We start from the raw sequence: 15707 nt of genomic DNA, 5'->3' as shown, positions 1-15707 counted from the left end.
TAATTTTTTTCTATTTCATTTTATTTATTTATACATAAAAATTTCTTTGTATATGATTCGAGAGCGGAGGGAAGTAGGCGTGAAAAGTAATATAATCTAATATAGAATGTGGTTTTTGGTTTAATAAGTCAAAAAGAGATTATAGTTTCTAAAATTTAATTTTCACATGGTAAGGTCATATGCATGAAAATTTATTTGATTTAAAGGTTGAAAGCGCAGGTGAATGATTGGTAAAATGGCATGAGCAATGATAAAAGACGTACGGTGGGAGTTTATAGCGTGCGTCGAAGGGAAGTGGTGCTAGTGTCTCCATGATGATTTAAATATGAAAGCTATGGCATTACTATCTCCTTTTTGCTCCTATTCATCATTCACCAATCAATCATAATTTTTTTGCAAAAACTATTTGCAATATTCAAGCATAAATTTTTAGTAGGAAATATTACATTTTGTTTATTTTATCCTTAATATTATTAAATATCAACTTTAATAGTATATATTTCGATTTTTGAAAATTTTAATCATTTTTCATGGAGACTGTTGATGTAAGATTACACATGTCAACACTATATTGGTGTAATATTAGTGTAACATTGATAAAATAACAAAAATTGCCGAAATTACAAAGATATGAACTAATTATATTGAAAGCTGACAACATAAAAAGTCAAAATTACAAAGAGACAAACATACAAGACCAAAAATATCTTTTTATTATTTATAATTGCATACGAGCATAAAATTGATGTTTCATCAAGGCCAAGAAGCATCAAGGAACGGGTGCGCAAAACGTATATAAATTTTGCGCTTTTATTATTTACTTTTGTTAGACGATTCATATATCAATTGTATTAAGTTCTTGAGAATTGTATGTATGGATTTAAACAATTCTTTTATCTTGAGCTAGTTCTTGGGGTGAAGTTATGTTAATTTAAATTCATAATCTTAACATGATATCAAAGATCAAACCCACCGTTATATGTTGGATTGTCCAATGAGTCACTCGCTAATATCTTGTAAACATCACGCTACATATGTTTATTTTGGACATGAGAGAGATGTGTATACGTCGATTAGATTGAAGTTATTGAAAGCTGTATGTATATATGTAATTGATAATCTCATCTCCAATAAAACTAGTTTTTGGGGATAAAACTAGACACAAATTTATATTCTAAACAACTTTATATGTGGGAACAAGAAAAAAAATATGTTTGTGATTTTAACATTATAAATTGGGACGTGAGTGGAACTTATATAGGACGGAACGAGGGAAAAGAATTGGGAATAATTAAAAGTGATGCATGACGATGGAATATTGGATGGGATGTGAATATGATAAAACTATTGAATACGGAAAAGAATGAAGTGAGAATATGGACAATTTATTTTTAAGGCCAGCATTATTGCTTTTGGGAAAATGTCCCAATTTGTTGTCATTTCTTCTATTAAAATCGGGGTCCAAAATCCAACCGTTGCATGCATGCCCCCAATATCTATCCGTATGCCGACATTGTGGAACTTTTATGACCTGAACTATGAAACACTTTCTTTTTTTTAAAAAAAGGGCTATAGAATACAGATTTAAAATTATATATTAAATATATCTCGTATATATAATATATAAAATTAAATCTTTCCATACATAATGACCATGAGCGAAAGGAGGGTTTTATAAGTCAAATTGATGTATTAGAGATAAGTTAATATATTTAGAATTCTAATTTCAAGTATAGGCTTGAAATAAAAGAAGGTTTTCCACAAATTTTAATTAGTTTAATGTATAAGTAGGGGTTCAAGTGAGACAAGTCGTTCATGAATAACTTATGAGTAGTTTGAGCAAAAGAGTCGAGTTCGAGTTTTAGTTGTTTCTATTTGAGTAGTTTTTGAGCTACTCAAGTGGCTACCGGTATATATTTTTTATTCGGATGGTATACAATTTACTTGTAGTTTAAATCCTAAATTTTTTGGCAATATGTAGGAAGACTTTCAAACTTTAATTAGAACTCGAGCTCGAGGTAGAAGAAAAAAACTAACTAATATTGTGGTAACGAATAACAATATTAATTAACAATCTTGGAGGCTATAGCCGAACATGTAAGAATATATTAATTTAAAGTGTGTAAACTGACAAAGTTAAGAGTAATTAGGATTAACAAGAATTAATTAATTAAATGAAAATTTGGGTAGGCCCATAAGGTAATAAAGAAAATGGCTAGACTTGGCTGAGGTCCAATCTAGCCGCCCTTGTTTTCGCCATGAAAATTAAGCGTATCGTTTGCTAAGTGAGCCATCAGTCAATAGGGAAAGAGAGTGAAAAAGAACTGAGAGTGATGAAACTTTCAAAGTGAACCATTAGAAATTTCAAAGGTGTGTATGAGTTGTTGGACAAATAAACATTTGTCTAATTAATATAAGTTCGATTCCTCGTACCAAAATCTTGAGGGGTGAGTGTCGAATATAGGACTTGCCTAATGTAATTTCTTGGTTGGCGTTGTTTACAGACCATTGTGTTAGTTCTGGGGTTTATCCAGTGCACACCAAAAAGCAACGAACATAGGTTCCTACGTGCAAAAAAAGTGACCACTAAAACTAAGTGTATATTCTTTATGTATACTTTTTAGCCAATTTTGATAGCCTATGGTAACTAGGATTAAATATTTAATCCTAACATTATTAATTTTGGATCTAAAAAATGTCATATAGTAAGTGAGTGAGTGAGTGCAATTTTTTTTTATAGAGTCATTAAATTTATACATTATGAAAAACTGGTAAAAAATATTAAAAGTTTGTAGCATTTGAAAATAAAATAAAAACTGGATTTTTTAAGGTAGACTGTTTAATAAATAAATGATAAGTCATGCTAGATATACATTTAAATTGACACACACGATGAAATTTTCTTTTTTCAAGAGTATTAGAGAATAGAAAATTAAAAGTGGTCTAATTGGATTCAAATATATTTTTGTAATATTTTATCATACAAAATGTAAGCATAAGCATATATTAGCATTTTTCATAAATGATTCTCATACTAGCTTTTCAATAAAATATCAAAAAACCCTTATTAGAGAACATATATGTCACATCCCGAGCTTGATGCATATAGACACTGACGCTGTTTAACAATCACACAATCTTAAAACAACAATTCTCATATTACATTATAAATCAAATCATTCTATTTCATAAATAATGCAAAATAACCTTATCTTTATGAATGAAACTTCAAAATGAAAACAAATATGGATGTTAATGCAAAAGTGTTTTACTACTTATATCAATAACGAAAATAAAACGACTGATCTTCATTGAGGAGGGATTCATCGTCATCCCCAAATTTATTATTGTTCTTCTTTTTCTTCTTCTTCAACTTGTTCTTCATCCTTATCTGGGGTAAATATAAAGGGTGAGTATTATGAAATACTCAGCAAGTGATGGCCGTTTGAAATACATAACATGTATATTTTCAAAATCTTGACATAACATATCATAAAACATATTCATTCTTTGTAATCTTGACGTCATAACAAATCATAGTAAACGCTGAAAATCATCAACTTTCCATGGTTTATTGATATAAATCTCTAATTTTTAATCTACTAAGGAAGCGAGACCATGAAAACTGTTGTATTCCACCGTATCAAAGCAATAAACTTATCGTATTTTGGAATTTCTACCTATATCTAGTTGAATCTTAACCGTGTTCGAATATAAAGTACTTTAAACACAACACAAAATGAATAATTCATACTCGAATGAAGCTTTCGAAAACAAAATTTGTTCATATACAAATTATACTTTTTAAAATAATAAGCCCATTTGACGAAAAATTCTCCAAAAACGTGGAAAAAAAACTAGCTGAAATTTATCACGCGAATTTCAGTCAATTTTTAGAAGCTTTTCCAACAAATTGAACTGTCAGATTGAGCTTCAATTTGGACACATGAAGCGAACAATAAAGATCTGGTTTCTAGATTTTTAACCAGTTTCTATATAAAGAATAATATTTATTATATTCTCTTCTATAATCTGATAAGCTTTCTCGCAAAAACTATATATGTAATTTAATCGTTGGATTGGACTGAAATTTAGATATTTTATTTCGAACAACAATTCTGAATGGTGAAAATCGGATTTAGACAAAAATTCTCTTACCTCTTTAGAACAGAAGTTTGCTAAAAATATTTTTCCAAAGCTTTAACAATTATGGCTCTAGTGGCTCGAAAATATGATAAGGTTTCTAATGATTTTTTGTGTAGTTTCATTGTTAAGCCAAAGTGTATATTTATAAGTGGAGTGGTGTAAAACTTACCATAAACCGGTTGATCTCCTTCCATAATTTCGAGATCACAAGACTGATTTGATTCCAAGGATATTTCCTCCATAATTTCCATCTACCCATAAGACTTGGTGCTTAGTTTGTAAATCAGGGCTTTATTGGCAAAATTCTCGGCTCTCATAATATATCTACTCATTTATTAGACAAAAATATTGGGGGTGTAATTAAGAGTGTCAAGATAATTTTTATGTATTTACCAAAATATTATAATCATTTTTGAATAATCAAAATGAGCATGACACTAAAAGTTGATATTTTAATTTAATTAAGCACAAGTAGAAGTAAAATATGAAGTTAAAAACACCAAAAAAAGATTTTTGGAAGTGGAAGTTGAAGAATCACTTATTTTTAGTGATTGTGAACACTCCTTAAGATATAACCAACTAGAACAAAAACCTTAAGTTATCAACATGTTCTCAATATAAATTCTACCATACAACAATTGAGAAAACTAAAATGACCAGTTCATGACACACTGTCTGAACTCTGAATCATCTATAAGATTGTTGGGCTGAAAGAATATATGTTGCGACTAATTGGGATGGTTCGTCGAAAACATGACTATGCTATTCCGGACCATGGTCAACGCTGTCCGAACCTAGTTGGGCGAGTTGTGAGCCCACGATTGCGAGATCATATTTACTCGCATATTTTTGGTCTATTCCATCCATTAATTCTTAATATCAATGCCTACTTAATTAATTTGTTATTCAAGAGTTGAATCTCGAGCATGTGATTTGGAGATTCGGATACATGGTCCCCTACCCGATTCGGCATCCTTTGGGCAGAATCTCATCTCAAACAATGCAACTACGCAACCTCGTAATTCATGCAAGATGATTTTAGTAAACAAAATGCGAAGCTGTCGTATCAAAAGTTATGTGTCCGATATTTGATTCACTTCCATTTAATACCAAAAAAAAACCTTCTATCTGATCAGAGGATCCTGCAGATCCACCAAAACTATCAAATTCGTCGTGATTTAATTTTCTCATTTCATACTTTACAGTTGGCAAAATTAAATATTTTCATATGTGCATCAGTCATAGTTTTTTTTTCTTCCAAATTAGATAGAAATTTGTTAATTGGATCTTGAATCCAACACTTTCTCCTAAATATAGCTTGGTGAATAGAGCCTTTGAATTCTAAGCAACAAATTATAGGTTCAGTTCCTACTTGAGTTTTTTTCTATTTATGTTTTTAATTCATATATCAAAATTACAATATAGTCTCTCACTATTTTTTATAATTATATTTTGATCTTAATGTAAATATAGTCCAAATTAATTACACTAGTATCAATTGAAACATGGCGTTTGAACTATTGTATGATTTAAAATATTTGAGTTGCATCGTTACTACAATCTATAACTTTGGTAAGACGAAAAACACTCGGTCTTACAAGTGGTATTAGAGCGAAGATTACATGTTCGATTCTTATTTATTCAAAGGAGAATCGATTATTGGGAGAGAGATTGTTGGGTGCAATAATTCTCTCAGCTGAGTAAATAAATCGAAAAGTGGTGTTTGAGCTACTATACGATTTAAAATATTTGGGTTGTACATTTACTACCAGATAAAACTTTTGGTAAAGTGGTAAGCATTCGTTACTACAAATTTAATATTAGTAAAACGGTAAGAACTCGATTCTCATTTATTACAACGAGAATCGATAATTTATCCGGAAAAAAATGTTTGTAAGAAAATAAAAAAACGATGCAAGAATTGTTGCACTTCGTAGAAATTTACCCTAAATTTCATAAACCTAACACTACTAATTATTATTCAAGTATTGAGTTAGATAATCGATCGAATTTGAGGCTAAAGAAAATTTACATAAGAGAGGACATTATTAGAATAATAATGAAAAGTCAGGGGGACCGTTAATTAGTCAATCATATTATCGTGATTAATATATATATATATATATATATATATATATATATATATATATATATATATATATATATATATATATATATATATATATATATATATATATATATATATATGTTTGTTTGTTTATTTATTATAGTGAAACTTGCTATCATTATTTTTTATGTGTATTGAGTAAACCTCCAAATAAATATAGTAATCGGAAAATCACGTTATTCGATAATATTTGTTATCTTGATTAATATTAATATTTAAGGAAACGGCCAAGAAGGATAAGCGTCGGGATGCAGCCTTGGAATCAATTATATCTATATCACAAGAAAGATTACATAAAAATAAATTAAGTAGCTGAGAAGTATATGTCAACCTAATTAATAATGTCACATTATTAAATTGTTAGAATCTTTCCGACAAAATTAATATTATCATCAACAATATTGATCCAACCTCAAGCGGTTCTGCATCGTCAACTTTATTCGATTGAAAATATTTTCTACATTTAAAATATTTTCTACATTTAAAATTGATCCTTGAGACCGTCTCATATTAGTTTTTGTGATAAAAAATTACCCTGATTAAATAAAGTATATATTTAATTTCACAAATAGTATTCACAAAAACCACTTGCGTTAAAAAAATTATGACTATAAATAAATATATATTATATTATAAGGACCGGGGCAATATTTAAAAGTTCCTATTGTGTGTTTTTTTCCCTTCCAAAAAAGAGTAATATCCTTTGTATTTCAATATGGGAAGACTATATTTCTAAAAACATGTACAGAAAATGCAATAGATCAATTGACTATAATTTTCTCTGTGATAATTATAGTAATAAGGAAGAATAGGGCTGTTCCAACTCAACCATAATATATGCTTAATCTCTTTGATATTATAATTAAGACAAACTTGGTCTATTTAAGAACCTAATAAGTCACACTCATTTCCCATCATCAAACACATTAAACAAACATTACTACTCATCACCATACATCAAGAGACAAAAAACATGGGAGTCGCCGAAGATGCTCATAATGCTAGAATATTGGGGTCCGGAGACCGGACCATAGTCCTAGCACACGGATTCGGAACCGACCAATCCGTTTGGAAACACCTCATCCCACATCTCGTCGACGAGTATCGGGTCATCGTGTACGACAACATGGGTGCCGGAACCACGAATCCCGACTACTTCGACTTCGAAAGGTACACGACCCTTGAGGGTTACGCTTACGATGTGATTGCGATCTTGGAAGAACTGGAGGTGCAGTCATGCATATACGTAGGGCATTCTGTTTCGGCCATGATCGGAGTCATCGCCTCCATCACGCGGCCCGATCTTTTCACCAAACTCATCACCATTTCTGCTTCCCCAAGGTTGGTTAGTTCTTTGTTAATGAATTAGGGTTGAACTTAAGTGAAATAATATATTGTTTACAAAAAAATAATACAATTACTACAAGGTCAGAGACAATGATGGCCGATACTCCCTCTACGCTTATTGAATTTTTTAGTAATTTTCTACCAATAATATAACAAAATTTCAAGAAGCAACGTTCTTGCCTGACAAATATATACACACCTATACATATATAGGAAAGTTGAAGTTAATTTAATTATTTATTTGATTTTAATTCAGATCTAACCCTAAATTCTATAGCGGTATTTGTATTATAATAACTAAATTCCGTATTCCTACATATCATTCTCAATATATATTATTTTTGTTTTTCCTATTCTTGATATGTTTTAAGTGCTTATACCTATTTTTCTTACTAATTCTTTTATTGTTTGAGACTTCCTAAATACCGGTTAATGCAGTTTGCACAAAATAGTTTATAATAAAGCGACCACATACCATGTTCCCAAGACTCAGATTAAAGTATGATATATATAGCTATCACGTCGAGTTAATTAAATTGACATTGTTGGACCACCAATCTCTCGACAAAAACTATGGCGTAAACTATTGAATAATTAATTTGGGTTTGAATTCGACAATTTCAAATATTGCTCACCCCGTTGTTGGACCACCAGTTTCCCAAAAAAAAATTATGCCGCAAACTGTTTTCTAACTAGACATCACTTTCAACAGTAATTAGGAAATCATTATTATTTCATTTCGCTCTTTAGCACTAGATATATCATGTAAGCGTGACATGCAAACGACGTAAAATTTTCGATTTTCAATTTTGTGTTTCTTGACACGCATGCACTGAAACTAATTGTTTAAATTGAAAAATCAACTCCACCAGTGGACTAATATAGTGTTTACAAGAATTTATTTTAAGTGCTTTCAAGTTTCTCATCAATGAAATATTTAGATTGTATGTAGAAGCTAAGAAACACTTGAAATAATTAAGTTCTGTAAACAATCCCTAATTTGTTGATATATCCTCTCATTCAACCATTTCAATGAATCAGGTACCTTAATGACCCAGACTACTTCGGAGGATTCGAGCTAGAAGAAGTCCAAAAATTATTGGAAGCAATGAAATCAAATTACAAGGCATGGTGCTGCGGGTTCGCGCCGTTGGTAGTCGGGGGCGATATGGAATCGGCGGTGGTCCAAGAATTCAGTAGGACTTTATTCAACATGAGACCAGATATAGCATTAATTGTGGCACAAACTATATTTTACAGCGATGTTAGACCTCTTCTAAAGCTTGTAACAGTCCCCTGTCATATCATTCAGAGCATGAAGGATTTGGCCGTGCCGGTTGTGGTTTCTGAGTTCCTCCACCAGAACATCGGCAGTGAGACAATAGTCGAGGTCATGTGCACCGACGGGCACTTGCCCCAGCTGAGCTCACCGGACGTGGTGGTTCCGGTGATTCTTAGGCATATTCGCAGTAATATTGCTGTTTGATTTGGTTGACTTTGGTACTTAGCTTGTGTTCTCTTTGGAGTTCTTTGGCGTTGTTATAAATTTATTGGTCCATTTGGACATCATTTATTTTTTATTATTTTTGTCGTGTAATCTATTGTTTAACGATGAATCCTGTTAAAGTGTTCTCAATCACTTTGATAGCATTTAATATCTCCCTAGATATAATGGCCAAGGGAAAAAATACATTAAGTCAAAATTAATAACTTGTAGATTTGTAGTTGGTTAATTAACATATATTTTTACCGTATAATGTTAGGGAAAATTATATTTTTAGTTTTATACCTTATAATTTTTTCATTTTTTTATAATGTTATCGATAAATTCATGACCATAGTCCGCTAACTTACACTTTTTCAAAACTTTGAGTCCTTCGCCAGAGTGCTGAAGAGGCATCTAATACATTAGTATCATCGGCACACCATCAATTTCTGGTGGCTTGTCATCGTTTTTGGTGACACGTTGACACTCCGATAAAAATGACTAAAATCGAAAAAAAATATAAATTCATAGATTAAGAGTGTAAATTGATAATATGACCCCAAAAAAAACAAGAGTAGGTCTCTTGTGAGACCGTCTCACGGATCTTAATCTGTGAGACGGGTCAACCCTACTCATATTCATAATAAAAAGTAATCCTCTTAGTATAAAAAATAATATTTTTTCATTGATAACCCAAATAAAAAATTCGTCTCATAAATACGATCCGTGAGACCGTCTTACACAAGTTTTTGCCAATAAAAAATATGTAAGTTTTTTTTTTTGACGGGAAAAAATATGTAAGTTACTCAACCTAAAATGTAACTTTCCATGTTAAAAAAAAAACTGACACATATATAAAATTTTGTAACAAGAAAATACGTTAATGTAAGGCCATCTCCAAGGCTTACACCATTTTGGCGCAGGGTTTTTTTTAGTAATTTTTATAAGTTTTTTTATTTATATTTATTATAAATATTTATATTTAAAATTATAAATTTAATAGTATATTATTTATTTTATTATTTTAATAATTAGATATTTAATCATGAAAATTAAAAAATAATAATTGTTGATTTTTAAAATATTTATGTTAATTATTAATATTTAAACACTAATTGGTTTTTATGATTTTAAATCATTATGATTTAATATAAATACAAAAAATTAATATAACAATACAATTCATAATTAAATTAAAAAAGATAATGAAATACAAATGCAACCTGAAACACATAATTCAAATACAAATGCAAACACATATTTGAAATTGTATCTGTATTGTGTTTGAATTTGTATTCATATTTTTCAATTTAAATAATGTTTGTATATTAATTCATATTATATATAAATTAATTTATGTTATATGATTAAATTATAAACTTAAATATTATTATTTAAATTTATTAATAATAAAACATTAGTCATAATTAAAAATATATTAAATAAAATATAATATTTAATATATGTAAAATAAAACAAATATTTCGAGAATATTTTTTTTGTGTGTAAAATTTGAAGTAAATGAGTTAGAGATGAATATTGTATTTGGTGTAGAAATCACACACACACTATATATATATATATATATATATATATATATATATATATATATATATATATATATATATATATATATATATATATATATATGCAAAACCAATAAACATCAACCGTAACATGTTTCTGGAGATTTGAGACATCAATAAATATCAATAAACTTCAATCGCAACATGTGCAAATTCTTCATCCGCTATCTTTGCAACAATGTCTGAGGTCCTGTGATTTCTGAAGCCTGTTAGCTTTTTAACAAGTCAATAGTCAGCATCCAGTCCTTTAGCTAGCTGTAAGGTTAGGCGTGCGACAGATATAAGACTTCTCAACAATTTAAATTCTCAACTATGAGTCGAGTTGGTTTACTGAACTTTGATTTGGACTATTCCAATATGATGAGTCGTAAAAGAATTTTTTTTTTTTTTTTTCATACGGTATCGAGATACATCGTTTTATACCAAAAAAATACTTTATATTTTTAAAAAGTTAACTCAATTATTTAAAAATATTATATATTTTTTAATTTATATATATTATTTCGGTATTTCAGTATAATTTCAAATTTCATACCGTTATCGTAACAAATATTTCGGTATCGATATCATACCGTACCGAAAATTTCGGTATATTAAAAAATTTGGTAAATTCATTATTTTTCGGTATGTAACTTCAACATATCGAAAATTCGATATTTTTCTCCACCCCTGACCCCTATGTGTATCTAGTTGAATATTTTTTCCACTCTTCTCTCATCGGAAGGGTTCACCAGTTTGTGCCACTGAATAGAAATCACTTCAATTTATGGTATTAAAAAAACCATTTACAATTCTATTTGATCGCACTGAAAAGCCTTTATTAAAATTCTAATTCTCAAGAATAAAACTCTCTTGGTCTGATCTAATGATAGCCCGAGAGTGTTGCTATCATTGAAAATAAAATATGCATGTGCGATGAATAAATTATAAATATATAAGTATGCTAAGTATATCAATTTTCGTCATTTTGATTAAAATAGTGTAATTAAATTACTAATAACATTATAAAATTTTCACATTTACATTGATGTACATACGTACTTTTGACCCCATAATTATAAATATATTAAAAAGATATTAATCATTTAATTATACGATTTAGAGGAGAATATTAAACTTATCATTGTAACATAGTTACATGAGTATAATTGATTCAACAATATCTATCTATATATATATATATATATAATATATATATATATATATATATATATATATATATATATATATATATATATATATATATATATATATATATAAAATCTAATTTCTAATGCTGTCTTATGAATTGGTCAGATTCAAAACCTTGTTAAGATACTTTTTCTAATATTATACAATAAATATCGAGTGAGAAGCACAAGGAGGTGAACCGAATTCCAAGATGGAGAGTTGTGACTTTATTACAACAAATTTCACAGAAAACTGATTTTTCATTATGCCTCACGTATAAATATAAAGTCTAACCTTGGATGCGTATTGTCCTACGGTAATTTTTCGTGCTTTCTCGAATGATAAATATTGTTAGTACTTCAAATCCAATTTAAAAATATAACCAAATCAAAATAATAGATATTTTTATATCTAATTAACGACATTTCTGTAGAATTACTATCAAAGAAGCATTCGGTTAAATCTGTTTGTCTGGATGTAATTTGGAATATTAAGACGATTTAATTGTCACAACGCTAAAGAAGCGTCAGTGACGTGGCGACTCCAAACCGAAACGCATGAATTCAGGCCCAGCCCGGAGTATTTACTCGCCACATTATTTTGTCTGCTCTTGCATGGCCCGACCAAATGTCCAACTTCCATCTATTCTCCCATTGTTTATTGAATCACCATAATTATTTCAATTTAGTACCAAAGAAATTTTTTTTGTTCAGTTTATTTATATCCATTCTTCCATTCACTTTCCTGTCATTTCTTTTTCTGCATTTCTCTTATTTCCATAGAATCCAGGACCATGCAACGAAAAAGGGGATTTCTACTCGCTTTTATCTGCATCGCAGTGGCTACTGTCGGGGCTCGGTCTCCGGCGGCTGCACCTGCCAATGCGCCTAATGGAGCCAATTTTATTTCATGGCCACCTGCTGCGTCACCAATTACAGCGGCTTCTCCAGTATCGACGCCCCCGGCTCCGGTTTCAAGTCTTCCACCTGCCGATGCACCTAGTGGAACCAATTTTATTTCCAGTCCGCCTGCGGCTTCTCCAGTTTCAATGCTTCCTGCTTCTGCTCCAGTTTCAAATCCTCCATCCGCCAGTTTCATTTCCAGTCCACCTGCTATGTCACCTATTGCAGTGGCTTCTTCAGTTTCGATGCCTCCTGCTTCAGCTCCGGTTTCCAGTCTTCCACCCGCCGATGCACCTAGTGGAGCCAATTTTATCTCCAGTCCGCCTGCGGCTTCTCCAGTTTCAATGCTTCCTGCTTCTGCTCCAGTTTCAAATCCTCCATCCGCCAGTTTCATTTCCAGTCCACCTGCTATGTCACCTATTACAGTGGCTTCTCCAGTTTCGATGCCTCCTGCTTCGGCTCCAGTTTCAAGTCCTCTGGTTTCATTCCCTGTGAATCCTTCTCCGAGTCCGGCTCCAGTAAACTCGCCATCTGCTACGGTACCAGTAAGTTCTCCAACAGCTATTTCTCCAGTTCAGTCCCCACAATCTCCAGCGCCTGAAGCAGCCACTCCCTTGGGGTCTCTAGTTCCGGCTCCTGCTCCAGCTACTGCACCATCGACGACCAAACCCCCGGTGAAGGCGCGAGCTCATAGCAAAAGGAAGGGCAAGAAGGCGCCAGCTCCAGCTCCAGCTCCAGCGCCTAAGCCATTCAGCCCACCAGCGCCACCAATTGAATCTCCTGGGCCAAACTCGGACTTCATTTCTCCCGCTCCCGCCGATGATCAGGTACGCATTGGATTTTCGTGTACTCGGTATCTTTTAGTTCCCTGACACATAAATCTTAGCTTGATCTATTAACTTTAAATCATACAAAACTTGATGCTTTTGAAAACCACTATGAATAATGAGTCTATGACTACTTAACATGTAAATCGTGAAATTCGAAAAAAACTCCAGCCGGATCCGGGTTCTAGTTCGGTGTTCACCAGCGACACCTTCTTATTTCACGCTTCCATTAATGGCGGATGGCGGTGATCTTTGGATGTATTTTCTTCGAGGCTTCCTTCTTACGAGAGCATTTAGGTTGTCGCGAAGTAGAATATGATGAATCTTTGACAAATATGTTAGAAGATTCTTATTTTTTGGCGCTTTTTACGCAACCACGTCAATGATCAATCTGTCCTCGTGCATGAGAAACCTAGGATAGCAGTAGCACAGTAAATCGTCTCAGTTTTTGCTGACATTGGTAGAACCATGAAGACCAATAGTAATTTCAGCTAAATAAATAAATTAAAACTGTAATTTATTCACAAAATAAATAAATTGTTTTTTAAGCCATTCACTCTATTATTTTTTTTTGTTTTAGTTTTGTAAAGGACAATTAAATCTTAATTTACAAAGCAACAAAAATAAATGCTAATTTCAGCCTCCTGAATCTGAGACGTAAGGCTAACTCAAAGGGCCTAAGAGTGGGAATTATCCTAGGATATGATAAATTAATTCTAGCTAGATTTCTGGCGTAACACACGAGGTTACACAATGATTAGGTCAAATCATTATGTACGTGCGCTATTGATAAATCTACTTATACCGTACGTGTCTCACGTATAAATGTTACTCTTTTTTTTTTTTTTTTTATCTATCTCAAATATATAATTAAAATTTTATATAAAATATAATTTTCTCTATTATTTTACCAATTTACCCTAATCATTAAATAAATTAACTACTTCTAATAATTTTTCTAACAATTTTTTTTATCATATTAAAGTATTCACTTATATTGTTTGAAAAGGTCAACGGTCAACATTTATTAATATTCATGTATCGCTGCTCACTATGTACCTCATCTGATCATGTATTAACATTTTTGTTTTAAAAGCACGAGAGCCATAAATGTAGAGTAAATTTCTGTCTGAAATTTTGAAAAACATCACGCCACTTTAAATATCGATTTATGCAATCCAAACATCAGGATATTATCCTAAGATTTGATATGATAGCATACAAATTACAATGAGCTACATATGATTTTTTTATATGTCCAACACATGAATATTACATGAAAAATTCGACGTGGTTTTCATCGTATGTCATTGGATGTACCCTTATGAAATTACCCTAAAGGTAGGATCAAGCAAACCTTAACTATCAAACAAATGTTACGAACCATTCATGTTGCTTTGCAGAGTGGGGTGGAGAAGCTGTTGAATCTGCAGAAGGCGCTGGGGAGTTTGGTTACTGGTGGAGGGGCCGTTTTGGTCTGGCTTATCTTCCTCCAGGGGCATTAATTTTAGTTGGTGCGATGTTTTTGTCCCCTACCACCAAAGGATAAAAAAGAGACCCACGAATGTTAACTTATATTTCACAACTTCACATATCTTGGGCTCGTGGGCTTAAATTAAATTTGGATGTGGGTGGGTTGGTATATTTCGCATTTTGTATCTTCTAATTATTATCCTTATTTTGTTAATAATTTTATATAGTTTTCTCGCTTATAGTTTTTTTTTGGGGGGGTTAAACATGAATTCCATTGAATTGGATAAATCAACCTTTGCAGACGATCCCAATACCTGGATTGGTTGAGAGGGATAAATTAATGGAATGCTACGTACCGACCTAAGATTTACAGATAAATGTGCCACTTGATTCGTTCGAAGGGATACAATCTGTTTTTTTTTTTTTTTTTCTCAAATGGCAAAATAAATAGAGTTAGTTCGGGTTTTGACCTCTACTCTATGGCGGAAACACGAAGAAATTATGGGTTTTGGACAAAATTTTATAGGCCATAGGCTTAATTGATGACATCCAAATGTTTTTTTTCCCTTCTTGTTGTGAGGAAGAGTGATTTCGTTCTAAATTTGAGATATTGACATCAGATAAACTGTAATTACTGATATA

At 31.4% G+C, this 15707-nt stretch overlaps 2 protein-coding genes across 2 annotated transcripts; both read left to right on the top strand.

Moving 5' to 3' along the window:
* Positions 1-7165: 7165 nt before the first annotated feature.
* On the top strand, positions 7166-9265 carry LOC140821293 (karrikin insensitive 2 receptor CA-like). Its single transcript, XM_073181746.1, has 2 exons — positions 7166-7615; positions 8663-9265. The coding sequence occupies exons 1-2, from the start codon at positions 7248-7250 to the stop codon at positions 9105-9107; spliced, it is 813 nt and encodes a 270-aa protein (XP_073037847.1). The 5' UTR covers positions 7166-7247; the 3' UTR covers positions 9108-9265.
* Positions 9266-12578: 3313 nt separating this feature from the next.
* Positions 12579-15367, top strand: LOC140821294 (uncharacterized). The gene is made up of 2 exons (XM_073181747.1): positions 12579-13592; positions 14996-15367. Exons 1-2 carry the CDS (start codon positions 12657-12659, stop codon positions 15095-15097), a joined length of 1038 nt encoding a protein of 345 aa, XP_073037848.1. The 5' UTR covers positions 12579-12656; the 3' UTR covers positions 15098-15367.
* Positions 15368-15707: the final 340 nt, after the last annotated feature.

The sequence above is a fragment of the Primulina eburnea genome, unplaced genomic scaffold, assembly GCF_022965805.1.
Source record: "Primulina eburnea isolate SZY01 unplaced genomic scaffold, ASM2296580v1 ctg507_ERROPOS390280, whole genome shotgun sequence".
NCBI lineage: Eukaryota > Viridiplantae > Streptophyta > Magnoliopsida > Lamiales > Gesneriaceae > Primulina > Primulina eburnea.
This window is presented reverse-complemented; position numbering and strand designations above follow the sequence as displayed.